The following is a 24,841-nucleotide window of genomic DNA, read 5'->3' as shown; positions in this document are numbered from 1 at the left end:
ATTCTTGGTTAATGGAGGTTGTAATATTTGAAGCTACTTTATTTTTTTTTAAGTTTATTTATCTTGAGAGAGAGAATGGGGAAGGGGGAGAGAAGTAGGGAGAGAGAGAGAGAGAGAGAGAGAGAGAGAGAGAGAATCCCAAGCAAGCTCCATACTGTTGGTGCAGAGCCTGATATGGGGCTCAAACCCACAAACTGTGAGATCATGAACTGAGTCAAAATCAAGAGTCAGAAGCTCAACCAACTGAGCCACTCAGGTACCCCTAAAAAAGCTACTTTAAATCCAGGATTTCATCAGACTAATAGTTATTCATAGATTGTTTTGGCAAAGAGACAGATGAATGGGCAGTTTATAAAAGATGAAACACATTTTTCCAAGAAACATATAAAACAATTGCCATCCTCATTAATAATATCAAAATTATGAGCTTAACAATGAGGTAACCTTCCGCCCCCTCCCCACTATTCAAACTGGAAAAAATGAAACAGCTTGATGATACAAATCCAGCTTTGTTTGAGGATGTGGGAAAATTGCACACATTATTGGTTATGGTATAAGATAGTATAGGATTTTTTAGAGCAATGTGGCATGCCCTTTAACCAGGAAATTCTATTTCAAGGGATCTGTCCAACCTAAATACATCACATAGATGTACATTTGATGGTGTTTCTGATAGCAATATTTGTAATGGCATGAAAAGGGAACCTGAACATCCATTAATAGAAAGTGATTCAATAACTTACCATACATCCGTATTACCATCTGCCACTGTGAAAAAGAATGAAGTAAATCCACAGATAGTGACAGATGGGGTAGGAAGAGGGATTGTCCATGAAATATCATCAAGTTGTAGAACAAGATGTAGAATGTGATCTCATTTTTAAAAAAAAAATTTAATGTTTATTTATTATTGAGAGACACAGAGCTTGAACAGGGGAGGGGAAGAGAGAGGAGGAGACACAGAATCTGAAGCAGGCTCTAGGTTCTGAGCTGTCAGCACAGAGCCCGACGCGGGACTCGAACTCACAAACTGTGAGATCATGACCTGAGCCGAAGTTGGTCGCCTAACCAAGTAAGCCACCCAGGCGCCCCTATGATCTCATTAAAAAAAAATTTTTTTTTACTGTTTATTTAATTTTGAGAGAGAGAGAGAGAGAGAAGAAGAAGAAGAAGAAGAAGAAGAAGAAGAAGAAGAAGTGGGGGAGGGGCATAGAGAGAGGGAGACGCAGCATTCAAAGCAGGTTCCAGGCTCTGAGCTGTCAGCACAGAGCCTAATGCAGGGCTTGAACCCACGAACTGGGAGATCATGACCTGACCAAAGTCAGTCACTTAACCACCTGAGCCACCCAGGCGCCCCCAATTTCATTTTTTTAAAAAAAGTTTGTGTGGAAGATACCCATTAAAATAGTAAGAGGAAGATTCTTTTAAAAAGGTTAAATGATGACTTTTTTTTTAACTTTATCTATGTCTAAAAAATTAAAATTGTATGTGTTTTTTTGTGAATGGGGAGCTAGCTGTAACGATATGATAGATTCAAGCTAAACATTGTTTTGGAAAGAATGTATCACAGGTGATGTGCACTTCTTACTGCATCACATCAGGTGGCTGAGCTATAACATTTTACAGTCAATTGGGGATGTTCAGATTGACCTGGGATTAGAGTGGTAGCAACCTTTCCACTTCATTGGATGGGTGGGTTTTCCCCTTTGCAACTGAACAGTAATCTATGTGGTGTATTTTGGCATCAGAAGAATGTCCTTTGTCCATCCACCACTCACCTCCTGACTTTACCACCTGGCTAATTTCTGCCTAAATCAATGTTTTCATTTGAGTTGAAAGTGATGATTTTATAAATCTGTCATCCCTTCTGTTATATTTATTTTTATTATTCTATTAAGTAGCGCTTTCTCTCATCAACTGGGACTACTTATTTACTCTGAAATACAGCTCCTTCTAGAAAAGTGGGATGTTTCCCTGTTTAATTACCATTTAAATGTTTGTTGACCACTTATAATTCTTTTGTGAATTATCTTTTTAGTGCCCTTGCCCATTTGCAATGGGCATGTTCCTAATTCTCTGTCTCTGTCTCTGTCTCTGTCTCTCTCTCTCTCTTTTCATTTACATTCAAGTTAGTTAGCATATAGTGCAACAAGATTTCAGGAGTAGATTCCCTAGTGCCCCTTACCCATTTAGCCCATCCACCCTCCCACAACCCCTCCAGAAACCCTGTTTGTTCTCCATATTTAAGAGTCTCTTATGTTTTGTCCCCTTCCCTGTTTTTATATTATTTTTACTTCTTTTCCCTTAAGTTCATCTTGAAGTTTTGTATCTTAAAGTCCTCATATGAGTGAAGTCATATGATATTTGTCTTTCTCTGACTAATTTTGCTTAGCAAATACCCTCTAGTTCTATCCATGTAGCTGCAAATGGCAAGATTTCACTCTTTTTGATTGCTGAGTAATACTCCATCGTATATATATACCACATCTTCTTTATCCATTCATCCATCGATGGACATTTGGGCTCTTTCCATACTTTGGCTATTGTTGATAGTGCTGCTATAAACATGGGGGTGCATGTGCCCCTTTGAAACAGTACACCTGTATCTCTTGGATAAATACCTAGTAGTGCAATTGCTGGGTTGTAGGGTAGTTCTATTTCTAGCTTTCTGAGGAACTTCCATACTGTTTTCCAGAGTGGCTGCACCAGTTTGCATTCCCACCAGCAGTGCCAAAGAGATCCTCTTTCTCTGCATTCTCGCCAACATCTCTTGTTTCCTGAGTTGTTAATTTTAGCCATTCTGACAGGTGTGAGGTGGTATCTCATTGTGGTTTTGATTTGTATTTTTCCCTGATGATGAGTGATGTTGAGCATCTTTTCAAGTGTCTGTTAGCCATCTAGATATAGTCTTTGGAGAAGTGTCTATTCATATCTTTTGCCCATTTCTTCACTGGATTATTTGTGTTTTGGATGTTGAATTTGATAAGTTCTTTATAGATTTTGGATACTAACCCTTTATCTGATATGTCTTTTGCAAATATCTTCTCCCATTCTGTTGGTTGCCTTTTAGTTTTGCTGATTGTTTCCTTCGCTGTGCAGAAGCTTTTTATTTTGATGAGGTATGTTGGCATTCTTTGTCATATGTTGCATATATTTCACTCAGTTTGTTGCCTGAATTTTCATTTATTTGTTTTCATGTACAGACACTTTATACTTTGATGTGATCTTCTAATCCTTTTCTTTGTGGTTTCTTCATTGCTTTTATGCATAGAAACATTTATCTCAAAGCCAAATCCATCTTTATTTTCTTACAGCTATTTTATAGTTAGACATTTTTTTGTACCATTCTAGAATGTGTTTATTTATTTCTCTTTCTTTCTTTCTTTCTTTCTTTCTTTCTTTCTTTCTTTCTTTCAGAATACATGCATTTACTATTATTCTGCCTAAAATCCTTCAGTGCCTTCCCATTGCCTGCAGGAAAAAGTCAAACTTGGTAGTTTGGCATATCAGCTCTTTGAAGTCTGGCCTTTCTTTTTGCTTCATTTCCCATCCACACTGTAGCACTAGGAGATCACTTGCAGTTCCCTGAATTGTTAATGCTGTTCCACATGCCTATATCTAAATATCTAAATTCTCCATGCCCCACCACAGTTTGCCTGATACACTTTTCTTCTTCCTGTAAGTCTCTTCAAACATCACCCCTTTTTGTAAAACAAACTTTTTTTTTTTTTTTTTTTGCTTCTCTCAAGCTCAGTCAGCTATCCCTTTGTAATCCTCCCAGAACCTTTGGTTAGATTTTTATTGACTTTTAGCTTATTGCAATTAGCATTGTCATTATCATTGTCTGCCAGACTTCTTTACTGTAAAGTTCCTGGTTGTTCCATTGTTTAATAGGCAATTTGGGGAGATGTTTTGAGAATGGATAAATATCCTGTCCCTCATTCAACTTTTGACTAGTAATGTTGGCATTGGCATCTGTTCATGATTTTCTAACTCCATCATTCCTTTGGTGTTTATTACTTGGTGTTCTACTATCAGGAAAAGCTTTCCCTCCTTATTTTTAAATGTGTTTATTTATTATTTAAATTTATGTGTATGGACTATGGACTATTTATTTAACTCATTACTTTTATTCCAGTCAATGCGTTATAAAATATTACAATCACTGTTTAGATTGATGTTTATAATGTCCCAGACTGAATCCGTGGGAATTCCTTTAAGCTGGCTCCTATGTCCTGACATTCTTTGGTACTTCTTTGCTTTCTGACACAAGATGGTACAGGCTCACATTATTCCTTCTGTGCCTCAGGACTGAGATGAAATCCACCCCCCACCCCCACCAAGATCTCTGGTTCCTTTCAGTGGAAATGGCACTATGTTCCCTTATTTTTAAGTAACTCCTTTATTTTTAAGTAACTTCCTTATTTTTAGATAACTTCCTTATTTTTAGATAACTCCCTTATTTTTAACTACCTTCTCTGATGTGAGGAAACTGGCTTGCATTATCCTCAATGTATTTACCCATTTGCTGAGACCTAGAAAATGCAGAAAGTAGTTTCAGAATTGCTAAATAGACTTTAATATTTTTATGCTATTTTTTACTTTTGAGATAAAATTTATATACAATGAAATGCAAAAGTCTCAAGCATACCATTTAATGAGTTCTGAAAAATGCATACATCCCTGCAACCCAAACCCTTGTCAAGATAGAGTGCCCCTGGGTGGCTGAGTCAGTTAAGCATCTGACTTCAGCTCAGGTCATGATCTCACAGTTCATGGGTTTGAGCCCTGCATCGGGCTCTGTGCTGACAGCTCAGAGCCTGGAGCCTGCTTTGGATTCTGTGTCTCCCTCTCTCTCTGCCCCTATCCTGTTCATGTTCTGTCTCTCTCTCTCTCTTTCCCTCTCTCAAAAATAAACATAAAACAAAGAAAAGTTCAAATTTCTTAAAAAAAAAAAAAAGAGAGAGAACATTATCACCAACTCCGGAAAATTCCCTCATGCCCCTTTCTAGTCAACCCAGCCACTAAAGGCAACCATTTTATGATTTTCTTCTCACTACAGATTAGTTGTATTTGTTTAGAACTTCATGTAAATGGACAAATACAGAATGTACTTTTTAGTATCTGGTTTCTTTTGCTTAATGTTTTTTAAAAATTATTTTTACCGCCAGGACACCTGGGTGGCTTAGTCGGTTGGGTGTCCGACTTCGGCTCAGGTCATGATCTCACAGTTTGTGGGTTCGAGCCCTGTGTTGGGCTCTGTGCTGACTGCTTGGAGCCTGGAGCTTGCTTTGGTTTCTGTGTCTCCCTCTCTCTCTGTGTCCCTCCCCTGCTTTCTCCCTCTCTCTCTCTCTCTCTCTCAAAAATAAATAAAAACATTTTCAAAAATTAAAAAAATTATTTTTATTGCCCAACATATGGTCTATCTTGGCTAGGAAAGAATGTGTACTCTGCTGTTGTTTGGTGAACCGTTTTATAAATATCAGTTGTGCCAAGTTGGTTGCTAATTCATGTCTTCTATTACCATATTGACTTTCTGTCTACTTGTTCTCACTTACTGAGGGAAAGTGACGAGATCTCCACCTATATTGTGGACTTGCCTACTTCTCCTTTCAGTTCTTCTATCCATTTTTGCTTTGTGTATTTGAAGCTCTGTTATTAGATGCATTTCTATTAGGATGTGTGCTTATTTTGATGAAATAACTCTCTTATCATTGTAAAATATCCCTCTTTAACCTTGATAATATTCCTTGTTCTGAAGTTCACTTTGATACTAATATAACTACTTCACCTTTTTTTAAATTAGTGATTGGGTTTTTTTTTTCTTTTTTATAAAAAAATGTTTATTTATTTTTGAGAGAAAGAGAGAGTAGAGAGAGGGAGGCGGCAGAGGATCCAAAGTGGGCTCTGTGCTGTCCCTGATGTGCGGCTCAAACTCACAAACTGTGAGATCATGACCTGAGCTGACGTTGGATACTTAACCGACTGAGCCACCCAGGCAACCCTCTTTCTTCATTTTTTTTACTTTTAACTGATCTATGTCATTACATTTAAACTGAATTTTTTTGTAGATAGCATATAGTTGGGCCTTGACTAATTTTTCAAATCCAATAAGACAATTTGCCTTTTAAAGCAGAGTTTAGACCATTTGCATTTAATATAGTTTTCAATATGTGTTATGTGTAAATCAGTCATATAGGCTATTTAAAAAAAATTTTTTTTATTATTTATTTTTTGAGAGACAGAGACCGAGAGCAAGCAGTGGAGGGGCAGAGAGAGAGGGAGACACATAATCTGAAGCAGGCTTTAGGCTATGAGCTGTCAGCACAGACAGTGAGAGTTCACTGCTGGCTCAAACTCATAAACTGTGGGATCGTGACCTGAACCAAAGTCAGATGCTTAACCAACTGAGCCACCCAGGTGCCCAGGCTATTTGGTTTTTATCTGTCTATCTGTTCTTTGTTCCATTTTAACTCTTTTCTTGCTTTCTTTTGGATTGAGTATTTTATAGCATTCTGATTTTAATTCCTCTGTCGGCTGATTAAATTTTAAATACCTCTTCTTTTTCCTTGTAGTCATTTGTCTTACAATACATATCTTTAAAATATCACATTCTACCTTCAAATTATACCATTTCAAGTATGGTGTAAGAACCTTATACCAGTATCCCATATCCAGTCATAGTATCCTTATATCCAGTCTCCTTTTCTTTATATTGCTAATGTGTATTTTACTTCTTCATGTGATATAAACCTAACAAAACATTGTTACTTTTTTTTTTTTTTTAAGAGCTTAGGTAAACCGATAGTGGCTAATTCTTTTTTTTTTTTTTAAGTTTATTATTTATTTATTTATTTAGAGAGAACGAGCAGGGGAGGGGTAGAGAGTGAGGGGGACAGCGGATCTGAAGCAGGCTCTGTACTGACAGCAGAGAGCCCCATGTGGGGCTCAATCTCACAAACTGTGAGATCATGACCTGATCTGAAGTTGGACGCTTAACTGACTGAGCCACCCAGGCGCCCTGGTTACTGTGTTTGATTTAAATGATTATTTATATTTTAGAGAAAATTGTAAAAGAGAAAAGTCTTTGTATTAACTCCCCTATTCACCATTTCTGACAGTTTTTGTTTCTTTTGTGTAAATTCAAATTTCCATCTAGAATCATTTTTGTTTAATCGGAAGAACTTTCTTTAGCATTTATTATAATTCAGGTATGCTAGTAACAAATTCTCTCATCTTTTGTTTGTCTGAAAGTGCCTTTATTTCACCTTTATTTTTTGAAATAATTTTTGCTGGATATAAAGTTCTAGATTGACAGAGGTTTTCTTTTAGGACTGTAAAGATTTTATTCTATTATATTCTGGCTTACATTCTTTCTGATGTGAAGTCAGTAGTGATTGTTGTCTGTTCCTTATATAGAATGTGGCTTTTTCTGTGATCTTTTCTAGTATTTTCTTTCTTTAAAAAAATTTTTTTAAACATTTATTTATTTTTGAGAGACAGAGAGAAACAGAACACAAGCTGGGGAGAGGCAGAGAGAGAGGGAGATACAGAATCAGAAGCAGGCTCCAGGCTCTGAGCTGTCAGCACAGAGCCCAATGCAGGGCTCGGATTCACAGAACCCTGAGATCATGACCTGAGCTGAAGTTGGATGCTTAACTGACTGAGACTGAGCCACCCAGGTGCCCCTAGTATTGTTTTTAACAGTGTGAGTGTAGTGTGCTTTGGTAAGGATTTCTTTGTGTTTATCATTTTTGGGGTTGTTTTTCTTTCTTGGAACTATGGGTTTATATTTTTTATCAGTCTTAGAAAACTTTTATTATTTCTTCATATTTAAAAAAATATCCTCTCCTGTCTTTCTGCATCTCTAGTTACACATATGTTAGATAACTAACATATGTATTGTTTTACAGGTTATTAAGGCTCTGTCCATTTTATTTTCAAGTTTACTTGTCCTTGCACTTTGTTATAGTTCATTCTTATGAACAGTTTCTTTCTTCACAGATCTTTTCTTCTGCAGTGTCTAAGCTGCTTTTAAGCCCATCCAATGAAATTTTCATTTTGGATATTATATTTTACTACTCTAGAGGTTCTGATTCATTGTTTTGATTACATTTATGTCTTTCTTCAAATTCTTGATCACACTTATAACACCTGCTTTAAAGTTCCTATCTGCTAATTTCATCATCTTCACCATTTCTGGGTCTGTTTCTATTGACTGATTTTTCTCCTGTTCACATTTTCCTACTTCTTCACATATACAGTAATTTTTTATTGAATAATGGACATTATAGGTATTACTGGTTTGGTGCCTGGATTTTGTCTTTATTTAAAGATTAAGTTTCATTCAAGCAAGTAGTTAATTACTTGCAGATAAGCTTTTTCAGCTTTGTTTTGAATGGATAGAATAGCCTTTAATGTTGGGCTAGTTTATTTTTAGCCTTCTCTCTAAAATGTGGCCTTTCTGAGGTATCCCTAGCAAATACGCCAGGTGTTTAATAAGGTTTCTTCATTCCAATTGGTCAGAACTTGAATGTTTCTAAACTTTACTTAAGTTCTAGTAGTTGTTCAGCTTATAGTTCCCCCAGTAATTGTTATTTAACTAGCCTCATGAAGTCTATCCTTAAACCTACACTAAAGATTCATGCAGACCCTTATGCATATTTCTGGAGCTCTTTCTCTGATATTCTGCCCTGCAGATTTAAGTTGCCTGAATCTCTCCTAATTCCAATTTCTCTCTCCTCATTTTGCAAGAGAACTGTATTCCGTTTGGCTTTCTTCTATTCCGTGCTTAGGTAAATACCTCCAGAAAGAAATCTAGGGAAACCTTTGGCCTCATCTTATTTGTTTTCCTTCTTTCCAGTATCACAGTCTTACTGTACCTATTGTCCAGTGTTTGAAAACACTTGTTTCATAGATTTGGTCCACTTTTCTATTGTTTGTGATAGGAAGGTTATCTGGTACCAGTAACTTATTGATGGCTACATCACTCATATCAGTTTTATTTATATTTTTAAGATTCCACTTTTTTAAGTTATCTCTACACCCAACATGGCACCCAAAGCTCACAACCCTGAGATCAAGTGTTGCATGCTCTTCTGACTGAGCCTGCCAGATGCCCCACCCATAACATTTTAAAAATGTAAAATTTTTATTGAATAAAAAATATATATATAAGGGGTGCCTGGGTGTCTCAGTCAGTTAAGCATCTGACTCTTGATTTCAGCTCAGGTCATGATCTCATGGTTCTTGAGTTTGAGCCCCACATTGGGCTCAGTGCTGATAGCATGGAGCCTGCTTGGGGGATTCTCTCTCTCCCCCTGTTTTTGCACCTCCCCTGCTTACACACACACACACACACACTCTCTCTCTCTCAAAAAAAAAAAAATACATACACACACACATATATATATATATAATACATACTGAAAAATTGCATAAATCTTAAGTGTATAGCTTGATGAATTTTCATTAATTGGACTTACTGGTGTAATTAACACCCAGATCAAGAACAACAGTATTAGAACTCCAGGAGCCCCCTTAGTGGCCCTTTTTAAATTTAATACCACTTAAAGATAACCAATATCCCAACTTCTATTACCATATATTATTTTTGTCTGTTTCTGAATATTATACAAGTAGAATAATATAAAAAACAATTTTTGTGTCGGGCTTCTTTTGTTCAATTTTATGACTGTGAAATTCATCCATGTTTTGTGTGTAGTTGTAAAAGGTTCATTCTCTTTCCTGTGTGCTATTCCACTATATGAATATTCTAAAATTTGCTCATCCTGTTAACATTCTTATATATGTCTTTTGGTTAACATATGAATACATTTCTATTGCATATATACCTATAAGTGGAATTACTGGGTTAACCCATTCCAACAACCACCAAACTTATATAATTAGTCTAGCCATTTCTTCTGACCTCCAGACTTAAACATCTGAATCTGTTTGACACCTCATTTATAAGCATCTCAAACTTGTATCCAAAGCCATTTGCTCCTCTATGTTCCCTGAATCAGTAAAAGCCTTCTTAATCCATCTAGTTACTTAAGGAGTCATTCTTAATGCTCCCCTTTTTTTACTCTTCCCAGAAAATCAATCCATTATCAAGTCCTTAGATTCCACCTCTCATTTATACATGTCCTGAAATTATCTAACTCTCACTGTCTCTACTGCCATTACCCTAGGTTAAGCCACCATCATCTCTAGCCTTGACTAATGTAACTGCCCCTAAACTGGCCTTTCAGCAACACCTCCTGCCCTCCTCCAAACTATTCCCCACAAATAGCCTGAGTGAGCTTTTAAATATGTAAATCAGATTCTACTTAACATTTTATATTAGCTGCCCATTAACCTTAGGATACATTCCAAAATACAGTCTAAAATCTATTATGTGGCCAATAAGAGCTTGCATGGTCTGGCCTCTGTCTCATCTCAGCCCAAGCTTGCTCCCTTCGTTTCAACCACATTGACTTCCTTTCAGTTCTTAGAACGCACCAATTTCTTTCATGCCCCAACCACCTAACACTTAATGTTCTTTTGGCCTGAAACATCCTTTAAGGTTGTTTCATATACCTGGAACTTAAAAGACACTTCTTTAAAAATATCTTCCCTGATAGTCCAAAATTAATTCATCATCACACCCACTAGTTTTTCTTCATAGTACTGATCACAATTTATAATTATGTAATGATTTATGCTTTAACATCTCTTGCTCCTGTTACACTTTAGATTCCATTCAGTTATGTTCTTTCCTGCAACCCAATGCCCAACACCGGGCTTGGCACGTGGTACAGTCATCAAGTGTTTATTTAATAATGCATGTCCAGGCAAAGGGTGAAAGGGCCTGTAGGGTCTGCATCTGGCATTTCTTTGCCAAGGTTAGGTGCCTGCTTGTGTGGTGATAGATGGGACAAGTCCTTTTCTTGCTCACTCAGAGAGGGCTTTTCCCCCCGCTCCTTGGATAATGTTTGCTGTGTGGCCGCGTGAGAGACGAACTGACTCCAGATACCGGTGACCAGCAGGAGAGATTAGCTTCATTTGTGAAGGACAACATTAGCTGTCACCAGAGGACTTTGCAACGTCTTGGCGCAGGTGCGTGAAACGCTGCCAATCTTTCCTGGAACGGGGCGGGACAACCTCGGGCCTGGGGAGGGGGCGGGCCAATGTGTCTTCCCACAGACCCTGATTGGCCTGGGCGGGCCGAAGGGAGGGGGCGGGGCTTGATCCCGCCAGGCGCCAGCCACGTTGGACGTGGGGCTGCCCCGAGGAAAGGCCACTCCCTGGCCCCATAATGCACTGCGGGCGCGTCACTTGGAGCGGCGGGTCTCGGCTCGGCAGGTACGACCTGGCCCCTCCCAGTTCTCGTTCCTCAACCCTCTTAGGGTCGCTCAAGATTGGGTCCCTTCGCTCTCCCTCCCTCCCGCCACGGCTGTGATCCTCGCCCTCGCGACTACAGACCTCCCGAGCAGGAACCCAGCGCGTGCCTTGGGGGGCGGGAGCCGGGTGGTTGGAGCCGCGGAGCATTGGAGGGGTGGGATTGCGGGGACTTCTTCCCCTTCAGTTTAACGGGGGCTGTGGGGTCGCACGAGTGGCAGTTGCCCCTTGGCTGACCTGTCTTGGGTATGGGACTGCTCAGGCAGGGGACCCGGGGGGAGGGACAGTCGCTGTGGGCTGCCAGCAGTGGGGGGCATTCCCTGGCGTCCAGTTGCTAGAAACACGGCCATCTACCTAGGCTACTTAGGTGGAACAGAGAGCTTGATGTGGCATTTTCTATTTTTTAAGAGCAGGGTGGGATTTGAACTAGTGGCTTATTTTGCGTTCAGTGGGGTTTTAATGAGCATTGAGCCCAGAGATTTGACCTCGTTGGCCAAAGAAGGCTCTTAAGGCCCGTTAGTGGCACTTTGGGTGCAATGTGGCTTATAGGAGACCTGAGCAATTGGCTCCACAGATGGAAGAGGGCTCCAAAATAGGAGGCCGAGCCCCAGCTGGCTTGAATCTCTCTGCCAGCGAAAACAACTTTGGACTTTTCTCCTCAGTTTCCTGGATCAACCTCTTGGGGGCAGTTGGAGAGCTTGAGAACCAGTCCCTCCTATGCCTATACAGCCAAGGCAAAGTCCAGGGCTAAAGTGTCAGCCACCAGACGCAAGATGTTGTAATCCCATCTAACAGGTGGAACAATCACTTTTCTAAATTCTGAATTTGCTCACGTGCTGAGATTATAAGGAATTAGTACTTGAAACAGTACCAACACTTTCCATTATTGAAGGTTGTATTTCAGTATTTGATATGTGTGACCATGCCCTAAATTAATGGGATATCTGGACATTTCTTATGTTGAGAACCATGATAACCAATTGAGTACCTTTGTGTGTGTGTGTGTGTGTGTGTATGAATTGATTTTTTTAAAATCTATGTTTTATATCGATGTTTAAAAGAAGCCTAGGTCTTTTCAAAGGGGTGCCTGTGACTTTCCAAATACCTGAGTAAGAAACTTGAAAACGTTGTGAGGCAGTATCTCATAGAGTGGTTAGAGTTAGGCCTGGATCTAAATCTGTCACTTGCGAATTTAAGAATTGAATAAATTTCTTAACTTTTCTGAGCTTGAATATCCTCAAAGGAAAAATGGAACTGATAGTACCTATCTCATAGGTTATTGGAAGGCTTAAATCAGGTAGTATATAAAGTGCCTGATAATTAGAGGGCAGTCAGTAAATTAATAATAATAAACAATATTGCACTTTCAGTCTTCAAGGTGATGTTTCAGGTTCTTTATGTAGCTCTGTAAGGTAGATACTATTAGTGTCTTTAAAATAATCCTAGGAGATACGTGCTATTAGTGACCACAATGTATAGGTGAGCAAATTGAATACAGAAAGGCAAAGCTTGCCCAAGTTTACAGTTAGCACATGGTGGAGCCAGTTTTTGAACCCAGGCACTTGTTCCAGACTCCATCCTGTTAACTGTTATACTTCCTCTTATAGAAAATGTAAAGTGGTCTTTTATTATTTCAAAGAGGAGCTAGAAAGCTTCTGTATCACTGGCTTCTTGCTCCTTGCTGGTTTAAGGAGACTGATGTAGCACAGTGATACAGAGATACAAGATACTTAAGTTTAAGCACCAGTTCTGCTGTATATTCGTAGTGACATTGAGAAAGGGACCTTCAGTTTCCTCATCTGTAAATGGAGATTATACCTACCTCACTGTTGGGGACTCACAATTTGTGCATGTATTGAGGGCCCTGTTCCTAGATATGGGTATCTACTCTGGAGCCTGAGGTCTTATACATACTTTGTAGTACAAGCACCTATAATAGTATTGAAGGCTTCTGGTAAGGTGGGGGCATAGGCAAAGCCATAAAATAAATTCTGATTGTGCTTGACACTCTTTCCCCTTTTCCTCTTTTAAGCTCTGTCTTTCAAGTGTCTTTCTGTTAACCTATGGCTGTTGAGTCCTTCCCTTTTCACTCAATCTTGCTCCCACCCTGTGGGCCATAATTAGTATAGCTTTCTCCCCCCCAAACCCCTGCCCCCATTTCCACAGATCTCAGCCAGCATTTTCAATGAAATATGTACCAAGGGAGTGTTTCCCATGCAAGATAATTTGAGTATAAGCAGATGAACATTAAATAATTTTCCAAAAAATTAAACACACACATTTGGATGAAACAAAAAAAATTCTCTAAATTAGAAAAATGTAACACCTCAAAACTGATTTCACAGATATTATTGCTAAGGATAGGGCAAAAAAATAAGTAGTTGAAAGGCTGCTTTAAGTAAATAATAGTACAAGTGCGATGTAGATATAAGAATTCTGAAAAGGATAGTTGGATAATTAAGTTTGGGAAATAATGAACTTAAAATATGAGTGGTTAACGCAATATGAAATGTTTTTACCTATTACGAAAGCATCTTGTTGAAAGTAGATATAAAATATACTTCTGTATTGGATTTTGTTAATTACTTTTTGAGAAATTGCCTTCCTGGTGGCCCACAGTCATTACCCCACAAGGTTGTGAAGAAGAGATCAGCCTCTAGGTAAATGTTTTCCCAGACCTACCTAGATTCTAATTTGGGCTTTTTCCTTTAGCAGTTGCTCTTGAGGAAAGGATATGCAGGTCAGTACCCAAATCCCTATGAGTTTTCTGCTATCTAAAGACAGATTTTTTTCAGGGTTAAAGGTGAGGGAAAATGGATCATGCTAAAAATATACCTATGGCCCTGATAAAACTACTATTGCCCTGAATCTCCCCATGCAAATGTTAACCTCTTGATTTCCTTGGTTCCTCCCAACGCTTCCTTGGTTTCCCGACCACCACTGTGCCTAGACTCTAAAGGTACTCTAACCTTAGCTTGGTCTTCATGTGGGTGGATACCTTTTTCTACTATCATAATCCAGATGAGATTGGAGTGTTTTTTTTTTTTTTTTAAGGAACTGCATTAAGAATCCAAGATAGAAAGAGAAGGGAGGTATTAGTTGATAGAGGAGAGATTGCTTATCCTAAAGTGATTGAAGTCCATCTACAAATTAGTTAAGCCTGACATTATTCATTGGACAGTCATACTAGTTTCTTTTGTTAGTTCACTGGTTTGGATGTTAGGTCAAATGACTCTGGGAGGAAGAGATTTAACTTTTTCTCTTCAGAAGAATCTTATCTACTAATAGAAGCAATTTTCTGACAACCTTTTAAGAATTTTGACAGGGACTATCAGTGCTGTGTTGTGCTTTTGGTTACAAGCCCAAATATATTAGGAGTATCTGAAATGCAGGTTTGTCTAACAATGGTTTTCTAATTAGCTAAGTGGTGGTCAACACAGGTTGTGTTGTGTTTGCTCTTTTCATCTATTGATGATTCTTGGGGGTAGGAATAGCCTTTGGCATAGTCCCTGGCATTTGGTATGTACTCAATAAATGTTTGTTAAGTGAATGGAATTTGCAGGTTGGTGTTTGTTTCTCAGTATATATTTTAGGAAATATGAATCATATCTTTCTGTTTTTAATTCATAAAAGAGTAACTGACAATTACATGAAAATTGCCACTCTGTAATAAAGATTATTCTTAATATTTCTGTTGAGATCCTAGACAGATCAGGCATAAAATAATACAGTCTATTTTTAAATACTAAGAATATGGGTGTTTGGAAAACTAGAAGTCACAACCCTGCTCTCATGTTGATTCCCCGAGTACTTATTGTGTTGCAGTAAACTTTGGGAAGAAAACATTTTATGTTTAAATAATACATGCCTAAAGGTATGAAGTAAGACATTTTCCTACTTTCTTATTCTTAGGCTAAATATAATAATTATGGTTTAATAATTAAGCAAAACATAGTAACAGTTTTTAATAGGGGTTTTAGTTTAGATATCATCCTTTGAGGGAACCCAGCTTTCTCTTGCTACTGCTTTTAGAAAAGGAAAGAAACTGATTGAATAGAAAAAAATAATTTGAATATGTCATGTTGGAACTTTTGTTGGAAGATCCTATTATGGTAAAGGCTAATTTAATTTCTGTTGGTTTTTTTTTTTTTTCATTTTAAACGAATGGAGGAGAAAAATATTAAAGAGTAAGGACATGTTAATACCTATCTATTCCTCTCATTTCCCCATGAAAAGATGATGCATTAACTTTGTTATTTGGGTTAGTGTTTCTAGTCAATTACCATCATGAATGGATAGTCACATTTTGACTTTACATAGCAACAAAAGCTAGGAGCTGTAGTACTAATTTCCAGATTCGGTACCACTTGGTTTTCTGCGGCATTTTAAAGTATTCTAACTAACTCAGTTTTTCATTTTTGGAATGAGATAGTCTTGACCTATCTGAACAGGGCAGGTAAGGGTTAGTTTAGTCCCTGAGATACAATATCTTGAAAAAAGCTATGAAATTGTTAGCAAATTTTTCAGTGTTCACTGTTGCCCCTACTGCTAGCAAAGCAGTATTTAGTAGCATTATGCTCTGAAGGCCTGTCAGGAAAGAGTTATCACTTAATTTCAGACTGTGAACATGTTTTAATTTAGTGTTTTTGAAAGTATGATCTGTAGAAACTAAACATAGCATTTACTCGGGAATTTGTTAAAAATGGAAGATTCTCAAGCTCCACCCCATAGTCAATGGATCAGAATTTGGGGGTGGGAGGAGGTTCAGAAATCTGCCTTTCTGACCAAACTTCCAATAGTTTTTATACAAGCTAAAATTTGAGCAGTATTATATATCTTAAATCTAAGTTTCCATTTACCTGATTTCTTTCAGACCTGGCCTGTGAAGTCCTTTTATCTATTTTTATGAAGCATGATCAGAATATAATAAAAGAGACCATTATGATTTTCTGGTATAAAGAGATTGAGAGCAGTATTAAAACCACTATTCCTTTAGCTTTAAGATTTACTATGAATAATTTTTTTCTTATTATAAAGGTAATATATGGCCATTGTGGGATATTATGAAAATTTAGGAAATTATAAAATAACAATCACACATAATCCTGTTTTCTGGAGATAAGCATTATTATAATTTTGGCATGTTTCCTTCTAATATCTATTTCCCCATTTATCTCTCCCTTCTTTTTGTCTTTATGGAAAACAACATTTGCAGTTTTTATCCTGCTTTTTTCCTAATATAAGGATTTTACCACATTATTAAACTGTTTTTCACAAACATAACTATTGTGCTTTATATTCCATCATAGGGATGTACTGTAATTAACCATTTCTTTTATTGTTGGATGTTTAGATTGTTTTTGGCAATTTCTATGAAAGAATGTCTTTCTGTTTAAAATGTTGTCTGAATCTGATTACTTCCGTTAGGATAGGGTTATATATTGTGGTCAAAGGGCATAAATATTTTTAAATTCTGTTGAATACCACCAAATTAGTTTGAGTAAATATTTCAATATTTACCTCTGTAGATACTTATGAGAATACCGGAAAGAAGCAAGTATTATTTTTTAAAAGCTAATTTATTAAGGAAAGTGTAGTATGTCATTGTTTTAATTAGTATATCTTTGATTATTAGTGAGGCGAATAGTTTTTTTATCTAACCCAAATTGTTCATTTTGTTTCAGGTCTTCTCTGCTGGTTGAAATGTCTATGATTTTATCCGCATCAGTCATTCGTGTCAGGGATGGGCTGCCACTTTCTGCTTCTACTGATTATGAACAAGGCACAGGCGTGCAGGAGTGCAGGAAGTATTTTAAAATGCTCTCGAAGAAACTGGCTCAGCTTCCTGATAGATGTACACTGAAAACTGGACATTATAACATTAAGTAAGACTTCAGTTTGCTCTCTTTACCGAGTGGTTGCCATCCGAATGTAATTTATTTTTTATTTATTTATTTATTTATTTATTTATTTATTTATTTATTTATTTTTAATTTATACATGAAATTTATTGTCAAATTGGTTTCCATACAACACCCAGTGCTCATCCCAAAAGGTGCCCTCCTCAATACCCATCACCCACCCTCTCCTCTCTCCCACCCCCCATCAACCCTTAGTTTGTTCTCAGTTCAGTTCTCAACAGTCTCTTATGCTTTGGCTCTCTCCCACTCTAACCTCTTTTTTTTTTTTTTTTCCTTCCCCTCCCCCATGGGTTCCTGTTAAGTTTCTCAGGATCCACATAAGAGTGAAACCATATGGTATCTGTCTTTCTCTGTATGGCTTATTTCACTTAGCATCACACTCTCCAGTTCCATCCACGTTGCTACAAAAGGCCATATTTCATTTTTTCTCATTGCCACGTAGTATTCCATTGTGTATATAAACCACAATTTCTTTATCCATTCATCAGTTGATGGACATTTAGGCTCTTTCCATAATTTGGCTATTGTTGAGAGTGCTGCTATGAACATTGGGGTACAAGTGCCCCTATGCATCAGTACTCCTGTGTCCCTTGGATAAATTCCTAGCAGTGCTATTGCTGGGTCATAGGGTAGGTCTATTTTTAATTTTCTGAGGAACCTCCACACTGCTTTCCAGAGCGGCTGCACCAATTTGCATTCCCACCAACAGTGCAAGAGGGTTCCCATTGCTCCACATCCTCTCCAGCATCTATAGTCTCCTGATTTGTTCATTTTGGCCACTCTGACTGGCGTGAGGTGATATCTGAGTGTGGTTTTGATTTGTATTTCCCTGATAAGGAGCGACGCTGAACATCTTTTCATGTGCCTGTTGGCCATCCGGATGTCTTCTTTAGAGAAGTGTCTATTCATGTTTTCTGCCCATTTCTTCACTGGGTTATTTGCTTTTCGGGTGTGGAGTTTGGTGAGCTCTTTATAGATTTTGGATACTAGCCCTTTGTCCGATATGTCATTTGCAAATATCTTTTCCCATTCCGTTGGTTGCCTTTTAGTTTTGTTGGTTGTTTCCTTTGCTGTGCAGAAGCTTTTTATCTTCATAAGGTCCCAGTAATTCACTTTTGCTTTTAATTCCCTTGCCTTTGGGGATGTGTCGAGTAAGAGATTGCTACGGCTGAGGTCAGAGAGGTCTTTTCCTGCTTTCTCCTCTAAGGTTTTGATGGTTTCCTGTCTCACATTCAGGTCCTTTATCCATTTTGAGTTTATTTTTGTGAATGGTGTGAGAAAGTGGTCTAGTTTCAACTTTCTGCATGTTGCTGTCCAGTTCTCCCAGCACCATTTGTTAAAGAGACTGTCTTTTTTCCATTGGATGTTCTTTCCTGCTTTGTCAAAGATGAGTTGGGCATACGTTTGTGGGTCTAGTTCTGGGGTTTCTATTCTATTCCATTGGTCTATGTGTCTGTTTTTGTGCCAATACCATGCTGTCTTGATGATGACAGCTTTGTAGTAGAGGCTAAAGTCTGGGATTGTGATGCCTCCTGCTTTGGTCTTCTTCTTCAAAATTACTTTGGCTATTCGGGGCTTTTTGTGGTTCCATATGAATTTTAGGATTGCTTGTTCTAGTTTTGAGAAGAATGCTGGTGCAATTTTGATTGGGATTGCATTGAATGTGTAGATAGCTTTGGGTAGTATTGACATTTTGACAATATTTATTCTTCCAATCCATGAGCAGGGAATGTCTTTCCATTTCTTTAAATCTTCTTCAATTACCTTCATAAGCTTTCTATAGTTTTCAGCATACAGATCCTTTAAATCTTTGGTTAGATTTATTCCTAGGTATTTTATGCTTCTTGGTGCAATTGTGAATGGGATCAGTTTCTTTATTTGTCTTTCTGTTGCTTCATTATTAGTGTATAAGAATGCAACTGATTTCTGTACATTGATTTTGTATCCTGCAAATTTGCTGAATTCATGTATCAGTTCTAGCAGACTTTTGGTGGAGTCTATCGGATTTTCCATGTATAATATCATGTCATCTGCAAAAAGCGAAAGCTTGACTTCATCTTTGCCAATTTTGATGCCTTTGATTTCCTTTTGTTGTCTGATTGCTGATGCTAGAACTTCCAGCACTATGTTAAACAACAGCGGTGAGAGTGGGCATCCCTGTCGTGTTCCTGATCTCAGGGAAAAAGCTCTCAGTTTTTCCCCGTTGAGGATGATGTTAGCTGTGGGCTTTTCATAAATGGCTTTTATGATCTTTAAGTATGTTCCTTCTATCCCGACTTTCTCAAGGGTATTTATTAAGAAAGGGTGCTGGATTTTGTCAAAGGCCTTTTCTGCATCGATTGACAGGATCATCCGAATGTAATTTAAGTGGTTGCAGTAAAAATCAGTGAGTGATTAGGAAAGTGTGTTCAAGTCAAGAATCACGTGGTTCTGAACTTATACAAAGCAGTAGTCATGTCATTGCCCCTTTTGCAGTTTCTCTGTGTTTAAATCTGGCTTTAGAAATTTTTATAGTTTTGTAGATCAAAGGTGTTTTATAAGTTGGTCACTAGGTTATTTATTGGTGTTCTTACATGCCAGGCAAACTGTAATGGAAAATACAAAAAATTGTACATGATACTTTACCTCAAAGAACTTAAGAAGTTTACATCCTAGTGAGAGAGGATAGCAGTCATCTGTATTTATTGTATATAAAGATGGTAACACTGGGTGATGGGGTAGAGTGACTTTATGGTAGTCTAGGGCTTCTCTGAAAAGGCAATATTTGAGCAGAGACCTAAAAGATGAGAAAAAAGATGGTCATGTGAAGGATGCTGTGGTTAAAGAACAAGGCAGAGTAACAGCTAGTGCATAAGACCTTTGATATTGATGAAGGGATGGAAAGAAAACCAGAGATGCTGAAGCAGTATGGACAATTAATACAGTGGTGGCAGAAGCTGAGGTCAGAAAGGTAGGAATGGGACAGGTTACATAGAGCATTCTAGGCTGTGATAAAGAGTTTGGATTGAGTCTAATGTAATAGGAAGCCACTGGAGAGTTTTAAGCTGGAGAGTTATATAATGTGGTTTTGGCTTTGAGTAGATCATCCTGGTTGCTGTATGGAGAATGTGCTCTAAAGGAGAAAGAGTAGAAGCAGAGAGATCATTTAGGAAACTCTTAAAGAAGTTCATTTAGAGGTGATGGCTTATAACTTGAATGACAGTGATAATGATGAGAAATGGTTGGATTGGGGCTGTATTTTGGGAGTAGCACCAACAAATCTTCCTAATGGATTATAGTGGGATGTGAGGAAAAGAGAATAATCAAGAGTTGCTTCTAGATTTTTGGCATAGAGAATGTCCATAATTACTTGGCTAATGGGGCTGAAATGAGTAAGATTGGAGAGTGTATGTTTTTTGGTAAAAATCAAGAGTTCTGTTTGGACATGTTAAGTCTGAGATGCCCAGTAGATATTCAGGAGGCACCGTCAGGTAGGCAGCTGGATGTGTAAGTCTGACGTTTAGTGAAGAAGGACAAGTATGGAGATTTAGATTTGGGGGTCAGCTTATGTATAATTAAATCCATGGTAATAGATAAGAACCCCTTGGGGAGCATGCACATGAAAGAGAGGACAATTAACTCTTCAGAAGTTTGACACTGATTTTGCATACAGAAAGAAATCAGATAAGGACAGGGTCCACAAGGGATATAATTAGGAGAGGGCTTCATTTTTGAGATGAGACACGAGCCATGTCCTGAAGAATTCATAAGATTTGGTTAAGGCAGAGAAGCGGGTGTTTCAGGTGTAGAGAGGAAAGGTAGAGTGAGTAAAGAATGACTTAGCACTGGGAGTACATTCACCCATTTGACCTGGTGTAGTGAATGGTGATTTAGGGATAGTTATGGGAAATGTCAGATAATTAGTGTGAGGCCAGATCCTGGATTTCCCTGAAAGTTCAGACTGAGGGATGTCACTTTGATGTAATAGGTTAAAAGAAGCTGTTATTGCAGGTTTGAGGGAAGTGACTTGGTAAAAAACAATGCTGAGGCAGTGAAATGGAAAGTCTGAGAAAGAGATTAACTTATAATTGGGGCCTGAACTAATAAGATGTAAGTGCAAATGGAAAAGAAAAATGCCAACCACAGAGACACTTCAAAAGAAGAAATGGTCAAGCCTGATAAGATGGAATACCAGAGATGAAGAGATGGAATACCAAAGATGACTTAAACCTTGGAATTGGACACAAAGAGGTCTTTGGAAAGGGTTAGGCTAGGCACTATCTTGGGTATTTTACATGAGGTTGTGACTAGGCAGTCCAGTTGAGATGGGTAGAGATTTGGGAATCATTCACATAGAAGTTGAAACTGTGAGGGTAGAAATGCCCACTGAGTTTCTGAGATGCCCAGAATAGACCCTTACAGAATGTCCATAATTACTTAGATCACCTGGATAATGGTAAGATCATTAAATTGGGTTTTCAAAGGGTTTAACTGGAAAATGTGGTGGTGGTGGTGATGGTTAAAATATATTTAAAATGATGTCTAACCTACTTTTGTTTTATGGAGAGAAACTGGAAACATTTTAATATTCTTTTAATAGGCTCTTTTAGTACCCTTGGTCATTATTCTGAGTTTCAGTTGATATTATATAGTATAGTAGACACATGTCAGAATTATAGAAGATTGTTTGAATGCATATGAATTCTGGCAGATATCCTGGACTTGAAAGAACAGCTTTTTTTTGCAAATGGGTTTTCTTTCTGTATTCTCTTCAAAGTATAGTATCATGTAGTAAAATTTTAACACTCCTCCAATTCTGTTTTGAGTTCTAGATTTTGTATTGTTTCTTTGTACCTCATCTTATTCCACAAAGGATGTGAGGCAGTTTACAAAAAAATATAATAATTCAAGAGCACAGGAAAGAGAATCACATAAAGGTAGAGATAAAGATAGAATAATAAACTGAAGTAACATTTCCTTCTGGAGATGCAAACTGCATAGTCCATTCATTTGTTGAAAAGGACTGCAAATATTGCCCTGAGCTTCCTCATGGCCAAAACAAAGGAGGAGGATGAATCATTTACAGGCTACAGTGTCCAGGGCATAAGAACATTGCTCTTCATGTTACAGAGACCTGATGTATGTAAAGAGGGACAGCATTTGGATAGCATTCTTCCAGCAGCCATAACAATGAGCTTATGATTTTTCTTATAATATTCCTCAATGTAAGCAAATGACATAATGCAAAAAGCAATTTTATGAGAGAGAGTTTATGAGTGAGATGAATCAGCAGTGGTCTAATCTGGCCTGATCTGACAATTTTGAAATGTCTACAGGAATAAATAGATTACATGGCCTTCAGAACCACACCTAGAAAAGCCTATATGCACATTATTTTTGTAACCAAGTTTTATAAAAGGATTGAATAGTAGATAAGTTTAATTCTAGCTCTTGACAAGAACCTGGGTTTTATGTATTTTCTATCATTGATTAGAGGACTTGTTCGTTGTTTTCTAGTTTATTGAGGTTTTCATGCTATATGACAGTACATTTAGACTGAATTATAAAATCCCTATAAAATTGGGGGTTTATACATTACCTGAGTATTTAAAATTCTCTTGTGACACCTCTTTTTCTAACTACCCATGAGCTTGCCAGATAAAATTTGGAGATTTGCAGTTATAGCATCATAGCATAGCCTGAAACTGACATTAGGCTGCCTGTCTGCCTTCTCGAAGCCCGGCCTATGGCCTCCTTTTTCTTGAATCCCCTTCCTTGCTGTTATTATTTTATTTCTCTCATGATCAGTCCCTTCATACATTGCCTGTAGAACTTACTTGACTTCTTTCTCATTTATATTTTTCATATTTTAAATTTATTTTTAAATTTCTATATCCTTTCTGTGTAGTTAGATAGCTCACTGAGATAATTGATCTGGTCTGGCTTATAAATGATTCCTCATCTCTTAGCATTGTGGTTTTCAAATTGGTGTAGAAATTGAGGTGCTCTTTGCAAAATACCACTGAGAACCAAAACATAGTAGCTAATAAGTATGTAATTATATGCTAAATCAGATGGTACCTTGCACTGGATTCTAGTGCAGTAGGTAGAGAAAAACCATAGAGTTAGAGAAAAAAATTGGGAGAGTAACATTTTAAAATTAAATTCCTCCCCTCTCCCGCCCCCACCCTGTATTAGGAAAATGATGAACTTTACCACATTGTAGTGGCTGAATACTTGAGTTCAGCTGATGTAGCCCATTCTGTGGAGCTTATGTTGGCACAGTGCCTTGCACATAAGATACTAGCTGCTAAATGAGGGATGGTTGTTTTGGGAGTATGGCAGTGTTCAAAGTGCCATAGAGTTAAGTCTTCATTTTGTCAAAATACTTCAGTTTGCCTTGTTGGTTAGTGGGTGGTTGAGGGGGTGCATAATCTAGTTTTGTGATTTCTTCTCATGGTCCAGTTGAATCTTTGAACAACACGGGTTTGAACTGCACAGGTCCATTTATAAACTAATTCTTTTGAATAAGTATAGTATAGTACTGTAAACGTATTTTCTCTTATGATTAAAAATTTTTTTAATGTTTAGTTTTGAGAGAGAGAGCACACATGAGCTAGGGAGGAGCAGAGAGAGAGGGAGACACAGAATCTGAAGCAGACTCCAGGCTCTGAGCTGTTATCACAGAGCCCAATGTGGGGCTCGAACCCATGAGCCATGAGATCACTACCTGAACCAAAGTTGGACGCTTAACCGACTGAGCCATTTAGGTGCCCCTCTCTTATGATTTTTAAAAATTTTTTTTTTCAACATTTATTTATTTTTGGGACAGAGAGAGACAGAGCATGAACGGGGGAGGGGCAGAGAGAGAGGAAGACACAGAATCGGAAACAGGCTCCAGGCTCTGAGCCATCAGCCCAGAGCCCGACGCGGGGCTCGAACTCACGGACCGCGAGATCGTGACCTGGCTGAAGTCGGACGCTTAACCGACTGCGCCACCCAGGCGCCCCAATTATGATTTTTTAAAATAACATTTTCTTTTCCCTCGCTTATTGTATGAATACAGTCTATAATACATATAACATACAAAATATGTGTTAATTGTGTTACTGGCAAGGCTTTCAGTCAGTAGTAAGCTATTAGTAGTCAAAGTTTTGGGGAGTCAAAATTCATGCTGTTTTTTGACTGTGCAGGAAGTTGGCGTCCCTAACCCCAGCATTGTTCAAGGGTCTGGTGGTACAATTCTATGTAAAACTTTAAGGAATTTATTCCATAAGTTGAAGGAAACTTTCCTTAAATTGTCATAAATGTTTAATATATAAACCTATGTCAGAACTTAGGAAACAATAATAACTAAAGCAATAATTAAGAACCATATGAAATTAAGTTGTGTCATGTGGGATCTTAAAATTTTGAGATTGGTTTTGGGGGTTTGAAAATCATAGTTGTACATTTTGAGGTCTCATTAAACATTGAGATACTCCTCTTATGAAAATGTAAACTGCTTTGGGAGGTCAGTCATACTCTACTGTGAATTTTAGTGCAAGAAATAAAAT

General features: G+C 37.8%; 1 protein-coding gene across 3 annotated transcripts in view; it reads left to right on the top strand.

Annotated features, from left to right (window-relative positions):
- The first annotated feature begins 11,252 nt into the window (after positions 1–11,252).
- SEC22A (SEC22 homolog A, vesicle trafficking protein) overlaps positions 11,253–24,841 on the top strand; it is a 79,904-nt gene continuing 66,315 nt past the window's right edge. The window contains exons 1-3 of one of the 3 annotated variants that reach the window (XM_086675236.1): positions 11,253–11,349; positions 12,048–12,180; positions 17,070–17,270. In XM_086675236.1, coding sequence (XP_086531362.1) covers positions 17,089–17,270 — 182 coding nt within the window. In that variant the 5' untranslated portion in view covers positions 11,253–11,349; positions 12,048–12,180; positions 17,070–17,088. Of the gene's footprint in view, positions 11,350–11,411; positions 11,543–12,047; positions 12,181–17,069; positions 17,271–24,841 lie in introns of those variants that run through there. The other 2 variants (XM_086675237.1, XM_025913141.2) reach the window with 2 other exon arrangements.

This window comes from Puma concolor, chromosome C2 (assembly GCF_028749965.1).
Source record: "Puma concolor isolate L17-30 chromosome C2, mPumCon1.1.hap2, whole genome shotgun sequence".
Lineage (NCBI taxonomy): Eukaryota > Metazoa > Chordata > Mammalia > Carnivora > Felidae > Puma > Puma concolor.
The sequence above is the reverse complement of the archived record's forward strand: the minus strand, read 5'-3'. Positions and strand labels throughout refer to the sequence as shown.